Consider the following 18,728-nt stretch of genomic DNA (forward strand, 5'->3'; position numbering starts at 1 on the left):
ATTAACGCTACTTGAAACGTCATTTCATTCACCACCTGGATCACCTCCTTCACTATCAGTTTTATCTGTACTACACTTGAGAAACATATTTCCTTGGGGGTAGACAGAGAGTCCATGAGAAGATCCTTAATTCAGTGTCAATACATAAGAACAAATTCTGGATCCAGGATTTCTCCTGCAAACCAGCCTCTCTCCCTGACTATTCTATATCTGGCAAAAGCAGCACCATTGCCCCAGCGAGCCAGGCGTGAACACTAAAGAGTCATGTGTCTGCCTCCCACATCTAATGAATCATGAAGGCACTTATGCCTCTGAAAAATCTTGTGTAACTGTCCTCTTTCCAGTTGCTACTGCCACTGTCCCAGTTCACAGCTTTGTTTGTTCTCATCTGGACTATGTCAGAGGCTTATGAAGCTATGTTCCTGCTGTCAGTCTTCCCTTTAAGGTCCATGTCTTACACAGTAACCACAAAGGCTAGCACTTTGCTGCTCACTAACTACATGCATCCTAAAACACTTGGTGAAAATGACCTACTTTAATTTTCAAACCCAGCCATCCCTACAATTATCAACACAAGGGTCTCATCATCGATGAGGAAATTGAGACTTTCAGGGATCCATTTATTTTCAGGGATCTTGTGCAAGGTCTGGGGCATGAAATCCAGTGATCTGCTCTCAGACTCATCATGTAATCATTCTAGTATTTCACTGCCCTGGGGTCCAATGAATCCCTGGGTACAACTTTCATCAGATGTCAAGAATCCAGTAAGTTGGATTAAGCACAAGCTTTCATTTCTAATACATAAGAACCTGCGTATCACTTTTCAGCACTGTTTTCTGTACTTCCCAGATGTGACAGAACTTTAATTAATATTTTCCTGAATTTAGCTGACCAATCCTATCCTCATATTTAATCATGACTCTTTTTTTCCTCTTTCTCACTTGTGTGGCTTCTTAATTCATTGTTATGACCTAATGACATCTCGGCAATGATTCCTTCACTTAACAGCAAAACAGTTCAGAACTATTACTAAGAACATGCACTCTTTTATTTTTTAAACAGAAAGAGAGAGAGAAAGAGAATTTTTAATATTTATTTTTTAGTTTTCGGTGGACATAACATCTTTATTTTATTTTTATGTGGTGCCAAGGATCAAACCCAGCGCCCCGCGCATGCCAGGCGAGCGCACTACCGCTTGAGCCACATCCCCAGCCCAGAACATGCACTCTCAAACATAATTGCAGTTACTTGGGCACTTATTTTACTCCACAATCTCTGACCCTTTGGGCTAGTAAATGTGACAATTACTTGAATAAAGCTTCCATATTATCTTTAGCCACGCATCCAAAGCACCTGTGCTTCATGAAACAGCTTTATAATTTTATCATACTCATCTACATTAGCTATTATTTTCTTCCCTTGTTGTATTTAACCTACATTTTTGGCTTACATTCCATATGCTAGTCATATTTTCCTAAATTCTACTACAAGAAATATATAACATGAATTTTTTTTAAAAAAACATGTGCATCACTAAATTCATCTTCCTCTTCACCAGTGCATACAAATACGGTTTTAGAAATGCCAGCTTCAAGGATGAAGTCCATGGTCTTTGCCTGATTTCTAAAATATCTACTACCTACTCCTTATCTTCAAACACTATTTTCCATTCTCCCACTCTACCATCTCCCTTCCTGCAATTTCCTGGAGAGGTTGCACACCTACTCCAGTCTCTGCACATTTTAATTCCATTACTCAATGCCAACTTGAAGTCCACTCTTTTGTGCATGCACCAACATATACACCCAGGGAAATAATACTCAAAATAGAAAAAAATATTCTCACTTTTAAGACTGTGTTTGAATTTACATATCTTTAGAAACTAAGAAGACTCATTCTTTTTATTTTAATTAGGGATATATGATAGCAGAATGCATTTTGATTCATTGTACACGGTTGCAACACAACTTTAAATTTCTATGGTTGTACACAATGTAGCATAGCACCATATGTGACATGTACCTAGAGTAATGATGTCCACCTCATTCCAACATCTTTTCTACTCCCATGCCCCCTTCCCACCCCTCACTCCACTTTACACCATCAAAGTTTCTCCATTTTTCTCATGTCCCCCGCCCATTATGGATCAGCTTCCACTTACCAGAGAGAACATTCAGCCTTTGTGTTTTTAGGATTGGCTTACTTCATTTAGCATGATATTCTCCAACTCCATTCATTTACCTGCAAATGCCATAGTTTTATTCTCTTTTAATGCTGAGTAATATTCCCTTGTGTATATGTACCACAGTTTCTTTATCCATTCATCTATTGAAGGGCATTTTGGTTGCTTCTGCAGTTTAGCTATAAACATTGATGTGGCTGTGTTACTACAGTATGCTAATTTTAAGTCCTCTGGGTATAGATTGAGGAGTTGGGATAGCTAGCTGGATCAAATGGTGCTTCCATTCCAAGTTTTCTAACGACTGTCCATACAGCTTTCCAGAGTGGTTGCTCCAATTTGCAGTCCCACCAGCAATGTATGAGTGTGCCTTTCCCCGGACATTCTCACCAACACTTACTGTTGTTTGTATTCTTAAAACTGACATTTTGATGTTCATTTCTCTAATTACTAGAGATGTAGAAAATTCTTTCATATAATTGTTGATCAAATATATATCTTCTGAGAAGTGTCTGTTCTGCTCTTTAGCCCATTTATTGATTCGGTTGTTTGTATTTTGTTGTTAAGTTTTTTGAGTTCTTTATATATCCTGGAGATTAATGCTCTACCTGACTCATTCTTGAGGTGAGCTGTTTAGGGGAGGGAGATAAAAGATACAATTTAATGGTATACTTTCACTGAAGTTGTTGAAAGGGGAAAAAAACCTAAATGGTAAAGGAAAATTAAACAACTATCAACTATAGTATGAATTCCATAGTGTTTAGTTATTTTGAGTTTCAGGGAGTTGGGAGCCTATTTTAATTAATACTAAAATTTTCAAATTACTTGGAATAATGCAGTATCTTAAAATAAATATTCTTTGAGTTTGGATCATGGTACAATATAAATTTGTATTTTATTTTTGAGCTTCAATTTAGAAAAGTTAACTTTGGTTTCAAGAGAGGAAACTGTATGGATTATGTAAATAGAGCTGGGCAAGGAGCAGTCACAAGGAAGTCACTTTTCTTCTCCAGGATGAAAGTACCTTATCTATAAAAATAATTCATTTTTATCAGGTGCTTCTTTAGAGTCCTCATCCTTAGCATTTTTCATCGACCCCTAGGATAACCAAGTTTATACCATAGATGTCATAATGTATTACTTTCTCTATGTGTAAATATTTTCCTAGGCTGTTTCTCCTTCCAGTTTTTAATTGTTTTCAAAGCAAGACAAATGCAAAAAAAAAAAAATCCTTCAGGATTAGATTTTTAATTTAAGCAAACAATACTTATTCTCCATCTATTTGGTCCTTAGTGACCTAACAAATACTTTCAGAAAAAAAAAAAAATGCTAACCAAAAATGGCAACTTATTTTCTTTATTTGAGTTGCAAATATGGAAGATTTGTATACTACACTTAAAAATCACACATTTGAATTTCAAGATTTTCCCTATATTACCTCTCAGCAAATAGGTTTGAGGGGGTAGAAAGAGATTTTGTAGTGAAATCAAAGAAATTGTTTGGTTTCAAGGTGACTCCTGTCATTTCTACTTAGGTTCACTGGGCAAAAAAGCATTGCATGTTTCCATGGAGACAAAATAGAGCTCGGAACTGTAGCTTTGTGCTTGGAAGAGACCATGGGTGTTCTGATGTTTTAGCATCTGTGCAATATGTGTGATACCATTCTATTTCCACACCAAGCTTCTGAGAAATGTATTATCATTTTTTGATTGACAGAGTAGGAAACTGAAGTTTAAATGGGTTAAGTAATAGGTTCAAGGATATTCAGTGAAATGGAATTATTTATTCACATTCATAATTTTTACTCTACTGCCACTTATAAACATATATTTCTTTTTGATTTTTTTTAGTTGTAGATGGACACAATACCTTTGTTTTATATATTTAATTTTTATCTGGTGCTGAGGACTGAACCCAGTGCCTCACACATGTTATGCAAGCACTCTACCACTGAGCCACAACCCCAACCCACATCTTTCATAAAGAGATAGATTACTTTGAAAAAAAATATTCCTAATTTTGATAATAGCTAATTTTACAGAGACATCCAACAAGGTGGTATTAGCATTTAATATGACAACTACATGTATACATTGACAAGTGAAATTGTATAAATAGAATTTATCTTTAGATAGAGCACAAAATAAAATCAGAAACTTAACTTGATAATGAGAACCTTCATTTTTCAGAAACATATGTAAGGTCTATGGAATGTTCGCATCTACTACCTAAGGGGACCTCGGGGTCACCATTTCTATCTGGACTTGATTAAGAAACTCTTAGATGGAGCATATTTGTATAAATTTGTCCCTTGAAGAAAAATATCCTTTGAGTATAAACATAATAAAAGATTTGCATAAATATTATTTAAAATAAGTTCAGGACTCAATCTCTTATTTTGATAGTCTATCAAAAGCAACCAGGTCAAGAAAGCATTCAATTTTTTCTTCTTGTTGTTGTTTCCTAACTTACTTGAATATTTCACTATGTTTAAAAGATACATCAGCATGAGCATACATGACTAAGAAATAGCACCTATCCAACTCCTGTGCCAAAATTAGTTTAAAACATGAAATATGGTGTTTTTGTTTGTTTGTTTCTAACAAATGAAAATGTGAGTGAGAATATAAAGAGTGAGCAAACTGAGATCATGTTCTTCACACAAACTCAGGGCAGGTACTTTTTACCCAACTTTATGTAATTGAATGATTCCTTCATCTTATTTTTGTATTTTCAGAAAATAATCCTATTTAACATTACAGATATAGGCACTTACATATGTCAAAGACTGAGAAAAGGCAGCAGATAGCAGTCCAGAAAATAATGAATTAAGAGTACTATACATTCCATTTCAGAACAAGCCAGAAAATACTTTGCTGGCATATAGACTAAAGGAGGCTTACCAGACTTTATTGACAATTCTCACCTGCTACTCATGTAATCTCTCATTTAGAAAGTCAAGAACATCCACTTTTACAAGTACATGCAGAAACAGATCAGAAAATCCCAGGGAACAGAATGGAAAAACATGTAAAATATGATTTGTAATGTAATTTTTTGGGGGTTTACTTTCCTATATGAGTATTAGCTTTTCATTGGTGCAACAAAATACTTGAGAACATCTACTTAAAAGGAGAAAAGACATCTTGGCTCACAGTTTCAGGGCTTTCCATGATCACTTGAATCCATAGTTTTGGGACCTGTGATGAGGCAGAAACATCATGGTAGGGAGCATGTGGTGGATCAAATCTGTTGAGCCTCAACGTACCTGGGAAACAAAGAAAAGAAGGAAGTAGCCAGGGTCCCAATGTTCCTTTCAAGGGCGGGACCCAATGTCCTAACTTTCTCTCATTAGGCCCCACCTCCTAAAGATTTCACCACCTCTGAAGAGCACTACAGGATAGTGACCAAGACTTTGGTGTATGGACCTTGAAGGAAATTTAAAATCCAAACCACAACTGTATATCTCAGCTGAAGAAATAGTACTTTATAGTTAATACAGAATCCTAAACACACTATCATACTATTCATACTATCATTTTTAATCACCCACTTCAATATTATCTGCTCCTTGCAATTCATTATCTTTCAGAGTGATGACAAGGAAGTTACACTAAAAAGGAACATTTTCTTACAATCATAATTTTTCTCCATTACTCAACACTTATCTAATTGTTTTGCCCATAAGCACTTCAGTACCAGCTCTATGAAACTTTTAGCTTTGAATAATGGAGTTCAAGAAATAAGTGGCATTGCTGGTAAGACTTAAAGCTGAAAAATTCAAATTATACAATGATGTTCACTGGAATAGTTTCCAAACATGATTTCACTTCTGGCAATACTCACAGGACTAATAGGACCACGCACCTTGATTTGCACCATTTATATCCATTGTTCACTGCTAAATGGTGAAGAGCCAAATAATATAAAAGACAGTGTGTTATCCATGAGCTGTGTAATAGCTCCTTGTTAAAGAGATAATGCAATCATGGACACCTAGTGTAACCATGTAATGATCACATTTCCTTAGTTGGTGATTTCTTGTTACTATATCAGTAATCAAGGGTGAAATTAGACTGACACAAACATAAAAAGTGGATCTAAATCTTTTTTTTAAAAAAATTTATTTGTTCTTTTTAGTAATACATGACAAAAACCTTAAAGATCATTTGCAACTGTAATTTTACTTAAAGGGAAATTACACCAAACAGGTAATATGAGAGGGTGTGAATTGGTAGCCAGTTAACTATCTCCCACCTAGCCTGGGTCATTAGGCACAGAGTGAAATTACTGAACTCATTAAATAATTGAGAAATTTCATAGGAAATACTTACGCATCTTTACATCTGCACCCTATTCCCATGTGAAAACATTTGTGAGGAGTAGAACTGTCAGCCATCTCAGCATATGGGGTATGCAATTTGCAGCTTACCAAAGTTCCTGCCACTCCCTCTCCCACTTTCAGGGCTACTTGCTTTCTTCTTGAGTTTTAATTAATTGTTACAGGGAAGAGTATTTGTGCATGTTGTTACTGAAAATGGGGGGAGATGAGAAACAATCAATCCTCAAATGACAGCACGTATGTATCTTTAAGAGGAAAAGAGAATGTATATCATAGAACAAGACTCTATGAATGTGAAAGGTTTGTCTCAGAACAGATATGGAGTTGCAAAGAAGTACCAGGACCTGCCTGATGAAGGTCTAACTTGCTTGTTACATGCCACAGCTGCATCTCAGATGGCTAGCAGAAGCAATGCAAACTGATTTTAAGCTCATTCAGTTCATCTTCACTATATGCTTTCATGGAAGGCAGATTTTGAATAAAAGTAATATTGTGCTGTTTTATATATGGATAGCTCTGCTTATAGAGTTCTCTTTGTCTTTCTTTTTCACACATCAAACAGCTGAAAGCTTTGTTGCCACTTTCCTGTAAGTTACTGATTAGCAGTCTTGCATTGCCAATTAACATTTCATTCTTTTGTAGTTTTATGAAGACCTACAGAGCAATTGATCTGCAGCAAAATCCAATTCTTCATTTTCTATAATGAGATGAGACAACTGGGTATAGGATAAAGTAGCACCACTCCTGTTTAAGGGCTGCCCGTTTAGTTGTATCACCATAAGGGTGAATGACCTTGAGCAAGTCCTTTTCACTTTAGGACCACAGTTTCTTCAACACAAAAAAAGTCAGACTAGACTGATTTGGAAGGACCCTTTTACTCTTAAAACAATGGACTGTAGTAACTTATATTTAGCATCTCTGTTATCTAGCAAACTCTGTTGGATATTGAGATTTTCTCTGTTCTATTTTCTATGTTCCCAAGAGTCTCTAATAGAAATGTACTCATGTTGTCTTATTTTGTCAGAAATTAACAGAGGTATTTGTTAAATAACCTGCCCTAATATGTATGTATTGTAAAACGCTCAGCTAGGACTTGAGGTCAAGTCTCTTCTCCCCCCAAGTTCAAAGCTCTTCAGTGGCATGTGGTGGGTGGGGGCATTGCCACAGAGAGGACTGGTAAGTCAGTTAAGGTCTGATTGAGAATTTGGCATGAGCACTGTGGGTCCACTGTGGGTGGGAGGAGGGAGGGGGCTGCCAATTGAATTTAGAGTGAGTGAGAAATTGGGTGGAAGTGAAGGTAGGCCAGTGGCTATAACAAGACTTTCAGAGTGAAGAAAGGACAGTCACTCAGTATGTTCAGACAGAAAGAATACCTGCAATCAAAAGCACATGGAATGACCTTCCTTTATTTGCTTGATATTTTAATAACTTAAGTGTGTAAATTTGGCTGGATGCCAAATAGTTCTGCAAATAAGAAGTCCATTCAAAAATTCATGGCAGTACCACTTCTATAATAAGAGTAATCATAATAACAACAGTGTTAGTATTTATTAGCCCTTTATATCCCTCATTTCATGCACTTTTCATAGTCATTCTATAATGCAATACTCATTTTCCAGGTGAGATTATCAGGTACCACCAAACTTGTAGAAAAATATCCAGAGAGGATTGAGGACCTTGTCTAAGATCATGTAGTACATGACTAAAGAGACACTCATGTTTTCTTACTGACATTCTGATTTAAATCCAGTGATGATTCAAAAGCCAAGGTTGTTTCTGAATTTGTTCTCAGAAAAATGTGCCCTTGTTCCCGTCATTTTATCTATTGTGCATTTTTCCTGTTATAATTTCAGCATATCTCAATATCTCTATAATTATCTATTTTCTATCATCTATTTATTTAAAACTATTCATTTGTAAGTATGGTAGAATTAATTTTACTGATCAATTGAAGCAGGACTATACCATGATATCAAATTACATTCAAATTTGTAGTGCCTTAAAAAACAACAAATTTATGTTGCTCTTCTTCCTATGCTTCGTAATTTGTTGATGCAGCATTCTCATCATCTAAAGGAGAAAGAATATAAAGAAAAATTATTTTTAAAGTCTGCATTTGGTAGACATTATTCATTTTGGTTTATATTCTACTGGCTGAATCAAATGGCAAGCCTGATTCATGTTCATAGGATGAGTAGCATGCTACTCTGTTTGCACAGAGGACCACCAAGAAAGGTCCAGTAGAGATGATATTGAGAAAAAAAGGGCAGAAATATTTGAACTACAAAAATGTAACCCCAAATTGCATTAGTATAATCCTTAGTGCTATAAATGACCTCCTGCCCTGGCCATGTAAGAAGGAAAAGGAAATCAGAGGACCTGGTCATTGGCTCCCAGGAAGTCTTCTTTAGGAGCAGTGGTACATGCAGGACACTGTGCCCTCTGATCTGGTATTACCATGGTAAAAGAAATTCTTTACTCCATGGGGAAGATCAAAGCCTTTGGATGGTGGTTCATAACTCCAGTTTCTGTTGGTCTTCAAAGCTGTTGATCACATGCCAGGATAAGTTACCCTAGAAAAAAGAAAAGGATCACATACTCACAGAGAAAATACAGTCCAGATATGAAATTGTTTCTCAGCCTGGGAACCATCCTTTGGAAGAGACAGGTCAAGCCTACTTCGCCTTGTCAATGAACTGCAGCTACTGATTTCTTATTTTTGTAAAATTGTTTTCAGAAGCAACAAGTGAAAAGATACAATATTAACACAAAAATGATTGTAGGGTGATGTGAAATGTCCCACCTTATAAACATGGGCAGGTTTTCTCTTGCTGTACTTCAGAGACAACTTTATTAATTACAATGAAAACAAGTTCATAAATATTGTACTATACTAAATTCAATTTCACAGATATTAGTCTGTGGTAATTTCTAAGAAACAATAACCCAGAATCATCTTCTTGTTAGTAGCAGGAAATAATTAAATATGATTTAATAAAGAATGGTCACAAAATAATGAAAAGGTTAGGCTGTTTTGATTGTTGTTATTTTTGCATGAAAACATATTTACTGTCTTTAATAGTCCTGAGTAAGAAGGAAACATTAAATAGAGTAGCTTCAAGTAAAATTACTTTCTTGCATTTAATCTTAAAGGGAGGTTCTATTTAACCTTTTCCTCTATGAAACACTTTTAAAATTAATTATGCTCCTCTGTTTATAGACAAAACTCATAAATTATAACACTACTAATAATTTAAAACATTGCCGTGTGACTGGTTATTAGCAGGACTGGAATGAATCAGCAACAATTTGGGGCTCCAAACAATTGTTCCATGGCCATTAGGTTAGACAAAATTAGTATAAAAAGAAATTTCCATTTACTGGCTAACAATAAATAAGTTCTAAGCCATATTTTGGTCCTAAAAACCTGCTAGTGTAACCCCATTACACATTGTGGTAATATGGTGAGAAGTACCTGCCAGTGCAGATACTAATGCCAAGTTTGTTTGGGCATTGTATGTGTGAAATACAGAATGGGAAGTACTTCACAAAAACCTGCAACGACTTTAGAAGGCAGAACTCCATTTTATTTTCATTATCACACAGCTGTTAAGTGCCAGAGCCATGGACTAAACTCACAGTCTGAGAAGGGTCCCCAGCATTTTGTGTTGGTTCTCTTTGTAGGTAGTGGAGATTTAATATAGTAGATTTATTAAGGAAAAATTCTTCATATATGAACAGGGGTTCCTCTGTGTGTGTGTGTGTGTGTTTGTGTGTGTGTACACATATATGTTTATCATACATAACAAAAATAGATGATTTCAAGACACTTCATACAAACTGCATGCTGTATCAACACAGTACGTATTATTAACTCAAGTACAGCAAATGAGTTATTCCAGTCATTTTACTAAAATTATGTAAACCTGCAATAACTTTAGAGTTCATAGTTCTGATAACTGACTAACTTCATATGTTCTTGTCATTTTACAAAGATAACAATGAGGTATGAACAGAAGTGTCTTGATCGAGGGTAGCTAAGATGCTTCTCTTGAACTGAATTGTTACCTATGACTCAAAGAACAGTCTGGGTATAATTATGTGGGTGCTATATTACCAAAATTTAACTTTTTTATCAAAACTTGAAAGGAAAGAATATTGGGCTAGGGGAGAGAAGAACTGGCTTTAAGTCCTAGTTGAGCTTTTTAATATATATATCATACATGTATCAGGGCAAGTCATATAATATCTCGGCACTCAGTCTGCTTACCTGTAAAGTGGAAAAATTACAATGACCCTGTCAGAGTTGCTGTGAGTCTTCACTAAGGTAGATGTCTTAAATGCATAGGAGATTATGAATAGCTTTGAAAAACAGGTGACAATATCATCATAATATAATTATATTTCCCTTAATATAATCACTGAAATAAAAATGTGTATGTGTAAACATTGCTGGAAAATTCCAGTCATATAGAATGTCTCCAAAAAAGAAAAAAAAAAGATTTATACTTTATTGAAAGTTTGGAGAAGCTAAGGATTGATGCAGTAGTGGGATCCCGTTTGCTTTCTAACCTTGCATTTAGACTACATGGAAAGACAAGATGGATATGGGAACAATCTTTTAATAGCTCTCCTATAAAGTATCTCTGGAAGAAAAGTGCCTGAGGATGTGGGAGAGTGATATTACATTGACTTGTATATTTACTGTCACTGGCTTTAGCTGTCAAACATAGGCATGTGCATGTGTGAGTGTGCCCGTGCGCAAGCTCACACACACACACACACACACACACACACACACACACACTCATTTCCTGTCAGAATTTATTATTTTCCATCCCAGGTTATTAACAATACTCTATGCCATAGTCATATAATAAACAAAAGTGTGCATATGAATGAAAACCTAGACTTCCAGAGTCAAGTTCCTTCATTTTTCATATTAAAGATTTTTTTTTAACTATGGGAAAGTAAAGCAGCTTGCATAACTTCTGCCAGAGAGCTTCCCAGGAAATGCAGCAGATAAAAACTGGTTTCCAGATCTCATTCTAACAGACCTCTCTCAATCCTTCCTAGTAAGTTCTAGAACTTAAAAGTTTACTTTGGCACATCCTCTCTCTTGCCTCCAATGCTGAGGAAAAGCAGAACAAAGAACAATAAAAATTAAAAGAGGAAAAATGATTGCGTTAAGAACATGACCTATTTCTTCATTTGCTGGAAGATTCTGACACTGAATGCTTTATGAAGGATAAGTTACAAAGGGCTTAGAATTTTTGTGGTGTTTGTAGTTATTAATTATTAGTTGGAATATCATAGAGGAAAGAAAACTCGAGTCAGATCTCTAATCTCAGGTTCCATTCCTAGGCTGCCTTTAGTGTATTGTGTCACCTTGGTAAATCCCTTTATCTCTTTGTGCTTCAGCCTCTCATCAGTAAAGTGTGTGTGACATTAGCAGGCTTCTTTCTCAGAGATGTGTGGAGAGAATCAAATGAGATAATGGATGTGAAAATGTTATAACATCTTATAAATGCAGCACATATGCTCAGCATCATCATTACCTTTGCTGTAATAATTATCTCTAAGGCCTGTAGGTCTGATATTCTTAATTCATGCTTCATAGTTATGACTAAAGATAGGCATTTGTGCCAATATGGAAACTGAGACAGGAAATAATGAATCACTTGTCATAATGCAAGAACTGAGGCTGAGTGACTCAAGTCCCTGTCTCTTACTCCTGGGGTCCTGAGCTCAGATTTTGTCATCAGGATTTAGGGAGGATTATAATCCATAACAACCAAGGATATCATTAAAGCAACACAAAAGGCAAAATTCTGAGTTTTTCTGCCATTCCAGGGGGCATACTGCTAAGAAAAGATCAAGACTAGACGTGGGTGAGAAAGGATGAAGGGAATGACACTTGGAGAAAGACAGGGGAAGGTGGAATGTGCACGGCCCCTAGGATTAATGTGTTTCTTCCTAAAGCCAATAAAGGACCTCTAGTCTCGGAAATGTTTGAAGTCCCCAGGAGTGTGAGAAAGAGCTGGGCCAGGTCAAATGCAGTCCTTTAACTCTTGGGCATTGAAACTTAAACTGTCAGATGGAGAATGCAGGCTGGAAAGCAATTTGATATTAGACCTCACATAGAGACTCAGAAACATGTCTGAAAAGAATAATCCTTTCACTGCAAGACAATCAATGCTTTTTCTGCCTCTAAGTGGGATGCAAGAAAAATTACAAAACTCGGCATTAGTGCTAGTCTGTATTCTGACTGAGCCTGGGAGATACAGGGCGCATTTTTTTCTTGCAAACTGATAACCTGGTTAAATATTTCTCCCAGAATAATTGTTTATTTCCTGGATTCATATTTCCCCAATATTGTAATAATTAATAACATGTTTTATTTATTGATAATACATAGGCAGCAAACTGTCTAAGGCAATTCATAAAATGTATCTCTTTTAATCCCTTTAAAACCCCAAAGTAATTATGATGATTATCCTCTTTTTAGAGATAAGAAAACTATAACTCAAGGATATTGAATAACTAATAAGACGAATGGGGACTTTTAAATGAGATTCAAGGTGCCACAAATCCCATGTTCTTAAACATTCTTGTGAGAATGCCTCTGGTCAAAGGGTATACATAGGGATAAGGGATGAGATGGAAGAGAAAAATAATTCTGGCACTAAAAAATGTACTGTAGAAAGCATTGTAAATTCAGATCAAAGTATCAAAGGGCACTTGCCAAACAGCCCCTAGAGTTTGCCAAAGGCTATCAATAGGGCCACTTCGTTTCTTACTTGTGTTTCCTCACCCCATGTTAACTGATGAAAAGAACATTTTAGAGATCATCTGACAGGCACCTGAATGAGCCACTGTCCTGATTTCTTAAAGTCTTCTTTACTGTGGAAATTCACCAAGTCAGGGAACATTCAGAGCCTTGACACAGACCAGGGATTCCTGTGAACCTGTGGGTGAACCCATTTAAATCACATCAGATAGGAAGGTGGGTTCTTCATTCTTAACGGGTACAGAATTTTCATTGCCCTAAAGGAAATATACCACACTTTGGGGGAAAAGTTTTAAAAAAAATCCAAAAAGGAATGTTTTCTTTCACTGATGAAATAATAACTAAGTCCTAGTTTTAGTTCCTGGTTCTCTCAATTACTCCATGTGGGTTTTAATATAGTCAGTGTATAAACAGAAAGACTGAGATTAAGAAAGGAGAAGAAACTGCCCTAAGGCTACATGGCTAGCAAGTGGATTCAGACTCAGTTCAGATGTGGAGACTGCACACCTGTGGAACACTGACGGGCCATCAGTAAGTGGCCAAAAAGTTCTATTTCGCTCCTTACTCTGAGTCAATTTAGTCCAGTTCATTGGTTATTCATTCAATGCCTACTATGCTCCAAACAGCACTAATAGGTTTCATGAAGATAAATTTCCCTTGACCAGATCACAAGCCAGCAGAATAATAATGAGCTGTATCTAACTTCGTTTTCAAAATTTTTTTACATAGACCTTTATAAGATATGCCTATAAAACATCATATATGAAAAATTCATATTTTTTACTCTACCAGAAAAAAATCAATACACATGTGCTTCAAAAGCATGTCATTCTCACTTTTACCTTTCTGAATGAGGAAATCATTATCCTAAAAATACCTTATATTCTTAAAATACCCTCATATGTGGTGATATATAATTTGAAGGTATCGGAACAATCATTATCTTGTTTGAGAGCTATTGTAGTTCTTAATTGTGATGGTTCCAACGGCTCATTTTAGCAAGTTGGGACTCCCACCCACCCCTCTACCTGACAGCTGGGATTCTCACATCCCTGCCTGGAATGTCTGGTGCCTCCCACTGTGGATCCCCAGAGAAAGGTGTCCAGCCAGCACTCTGCTAAATGGAGCTCTCTTGGGGATCTTTGCTCAAACATCACACAGTAGCAAAAGAGGTGTTTCCATAACTGTGCCAGCTGATATTGAATGGCTTCACTTGTCTTCCCTGTCTTTTGCTTTCAATTTGAGGCCCACGGAATTACCAGGCATGAGCTTTGCATCTAAACAAATATGACCCGACTCTAGATGTGACAGTTATGTGATACTCTAACCCAACTTTCCATTCAATCTCAGTCCTTTGGGAGTTCTTTATGAAGCCTGAGATAACAGATCACAGTTTTTTTTTTTTTAAGAGAGAGTGAGAGAGGAGAGAGAGAGAGAGATAATTTTTAATATTTATTTTTTAGTTCTCGGCGGACACAACATCTTTGTTGGTATGTGGTGCTGAGGATTTTGAGATCGTTGCTCTAGAATTGCAATAGTATGTCTAAACAAGAGGTTCTACCCACTTGGATTCTCCATTCAACGGAAATATAAGAAGTTGCAATAGGTACTCCATCACTGTGATTTTGCTTGAGCAATGCATCTTTCTAACACATATAATGGATTTGGGAGAATTCTAGATGAAGAGTTAGCTAAGTTACCTCCTTGTATTATCCCTGCAAACTCCATAAGCTTGAGCCAATTTCTAGATTTTTTGAGTCTCAGTTTCCAAGCCTATAAATAAGTATCAAAACATTCTATTTAGCCAACCACATAGGATCTTTGAATAATTAAATGAGATTAAAATATATAAAATAACTTTATAATTGCAAAGTACTATAAAACTATGGGATCATTTATACTGCTTGCATGGATAAATTAGTTCTCTAATAAATTAGTTCTCTAGCAATATTTTAGTATCACTGAAGGCAAAAGTCAGAATTTACAAGTTCTTTAAATTACATAAAGAAGCATAAAGGGAATCTGTATAAGTGAGTAAGTATAATACATATTATTTCTTTTTATTTTTTATTTATATATGACAACCAAATTCATTACAATTCTTTACATATAGAGAGCATAATTTTTCATACCTCTGGTTGTATACAAAGTATATTCACACCAATTCATGTCTTCATACATGTACTTTGGATAATAATGATCATCACATTCTACCATCATTTCTAACCCCTTGCCCCTTCCCTTCCCCTCCAACCCCTCTGCCCTATCTAGAGTTCCTCTATTCCTCCCATGCTCCCTATCTCATGATGAATCAACCTCCTTATATCAAAGAGAACAATCAGCATTTGGTTTGGGGGGATTGGCTAACTTCACTTAGCATTATCTTCTCTATACATATTGTTTCGTATTTCCCTAATTTGTAGTTTAAAATATTTTGTTGATTCTACTAGGTACATGCACACAGACACACACACACACACACACACACACACACACACACACACACCACATACACACACTGATATGCAGGCTTTTTTTAAATCTGAAAAAATATATATACTCATAGAACTTGAAGTAATTTGGAGTTACTCAGAGATAAAAGAAAGTTCCATTGGATAAACTTCAGGAGGAATTTGAATACTTAAATGCAATTCATAGGTTCTGTATCCTAGTAAGAATTAGACCAATGCTACAAAATTGTACCTGTAAGAATCAAGCAAACCAAACCCAAACCAAACATATTGGTAATATACTTTTAACCAAAATCTTAGTTCTTCACTCTCATTACAGTATAATGACGTCTATACTATTATTTAAATATTTTATAGAAATATTAAATATTTTTATATAAACTTTTTTTTTTAACAAACAAGGAGCTACCACAATACAATGTGATGTTGCGGAGTGAAAAAGTGTAGAATCTGGAGCCAAACTTCCTGGAGCCATCCACCACTGACTTTAAGCAAGTTAGCAATCCTTTACATGCCTCAGTTTCTTCAAATGAAGTAAGGAGGGACAATTCATACACTCTCATAGAATTGTATAAATATCAAATAAGGATTATTGAAAGAGTATCTAGATGAGTGCCAGCACTTTGGTTTTGCTGTTAAGATTCCTAAGAATAAATCCTTGGGTTCAGGTTCAAAGTGGAAGCGTATATTTTTCTTAATACACATTTGAAAAGCTATTAAATGTTCATCCAGGTAACATTTCAAATTTCCTGAGAACCTCAGTTGTTGCAATAATATATTTTAGGAAAGACTACTTATTTATCCTTCTATATCATGCTCATCTTGTGGTTACATAATATAAGGATCAGACACTTAAAAATAATGGCCTGCCTCAGCTCCCTATGATCAAAAATCCTCTTTCTAACCTCTTTGTGAACTTGCAAGTACCCTGGGTAGTTGTGAATCTTCCTCATGAAAATCACTCAGCAGGAGTCTGCTAGAGTAGGAAGCGATCCATGAGTGAGTAAGCTGTCAAAATTGTTCCCCATGCCCTTACCACTCCTTAGTGGTAAGGGGTGGGAAGTCAACTCAGGAAAGAGAAAGAAATTGTGATTATAGACAAAAGAGCCAGGTTCTCTCCTTGTTCCATTAAATCTCATAGTTGACTGAAATATGGGCTAAATATCCTGACTGGTAATCTTTCTGGCTCAATTCTGCAGGTCATATAAAAGAAGAATATTCTTTCTGCCCAGCATCTCTTGTGGATGCCAATGTTGGCATCTAGTGTCCTTGGATTTTAGGAAAAACTAGCAGGGACAACACTATGGCTTTCAGTCCTTTTCAAAATGAGGTCTTTCTCAAATAGGAAGGAGAAAAAATTAAGGCTTAGCATTTGATATCACTAAAAATTTACTAGTTTTCAGCCACACTTAGCAATTGTACCATGGGTTAACATGGCTATTATGAAAAAAAATTCAATGCAACTCAGGAAATTTATTGCCAAGCCCAGTCACATCCAATCATGGTACCTTATAAATTAGGGAGTAATTTAGGGGTAAAAATAACTGGGGATCAGCAACTAGGATATTGATTCAGTGCCTGGAAGACTTGCACCTAAAACTTTATTCTCTTACCTGGTTGCACTTAATGGCAATCCTCTTTGCAATAAATACTGGAAATGGTTACTAGTGCCCGGTTTAGAATTTACTTGGGCATATATCTTTTGATTTTGACTATGGATAAAATTTGAAATGAGAACCATATAGAAGCAAGAGAAAATAATAAAGAGTGATACTAGTGCGGAAAAAAAAAACATACCATTCCTTAATTCAACAACCAAATATATATTAAAATCCAAATTTAGATGTGGATGTTGTACTTAAGAATTCCAGAACTTTTAGGAAAGTTAAAAATAACTTTAACTAAAGTGAATTTTTAACTTGAAATAATTATTTAGCCTTACTTTTGACAAGTACTATAATGTGTTCATAAGTGTTAAAATACAGGGCAACAATTCCATCACGCAGAACTCAGAGGACTTCATGAAACAGTAGCCTCAGATCCTCCTGCCATGAACTCCAAATACAGATTTCCAGGCCCCACCCCAATGCTTGAATATTAGAATATTTAGAGATGTGACCTTGGAATCAGTATTTAATACTACAAGACTCTTGAGATGATTCTCAGGCATAATAAAATTTTGAGAAGTGCTTCTTCCTCTGATATTAAGAAAAGCTGGTCTTTTAAGTTCCCCTTGAGTGAACTTACCTAAACAAGTTTCTTCCCCCATGCCATTGTGTGATGCCTTCTGCATTCCTATTTCCAGAGGTGTCATTTGAAGTCTCCTTTATTATATTTGATATGCTCTTTGGTCCCCTGGAGCATTTAGCACTACCTTCCTTATTGTTAATGTTTGCCACCTGGGCTTTCCAAGCAGCAGTCTTGGAACAGCTCCTGAAAAAAAAAATATATTGAATTAACTGTTTTTTAGGAAATTAAACCAGAGATAGCAATAAATGCTAAGGAAACTCCTATTCTCTTATAAAAAATGGAAGGCATGTAAAAATAAATGTGTGATTATAGTAGTTGCTCAGAGTAAAACATCTGACTGAAGTTAGTAAGACACTCATGAAGGTGTGGTGTCCCCTTGGTCAAATAATCCTGTGGAATCTCACAGGTCTCCAGGGGAATCACCTAAGTAAAGACAAGTAGTTTGTTATCTTAGAGTCATTAACTTCTAAACGGCTGTGATTCTTCAGATGAGCGTGGGAATAGCACAGATGGGCTCAGTAGTTGAAATAAATGACAAACCCATAATTTACCAATTTAGTGTGTCATTCATGTTACTCATTATAAATGGAAATTTCTTCATCTGTAAAATTAATAAAATAATAAGTATCTTGAAGTTTATTTTGATTAAATAAATAATACAGAAGAAAAAAAACAGTACTTGGCACTTCGGGTTTT

The 18,728-nt window shown here is 35.8% G+C and overlaps 1 protein-coding gene across 4 annotated transcripts in view; it reads left to right on the forward strand.

Annotated features, from left to right (window-relative positions):
* Gabrg2 (gamma-aminobutyric acid type A receptor subunit gamma2) overlaps positions 1-18,728 on the forward strand; it is an 86,186-nt gene that overhangs the window by 39,883 nt on the left and 27,575 nt on the right. The window contains exon 7 of one of the 4 annotated variants that reach the window (XM_077797713.1): positions 14,733-14,780. The exons of the other annotated variants lie outside the window; for them this stretch is intronic. Within the exon in view, the coding sequence (XP_077653839.1) occupies positions 14,733-14,780 (48 nt within the window). The remainder of the gene's footprint in view (positions 1-14,732; positions 14,781-18,728) is intronic. 4 annotated transcript variants of the gene reach the window in all.

The sequence above is a fragment of the Urocitellus parryii genome, chromosome 1, assembly GCF_045843805.1.
Source record: "Urocitellus parryii isolate mUroPar1 chromosome 1, mUroPar1.hap1, whole genome shotgun sequence".
NCBI classification, from domain to species: Eukaryota; Metazoa; Chordata; class Mammalia; order Rodentia; family Sciuridae; genus Urocitellus; species Urocitellus parryii.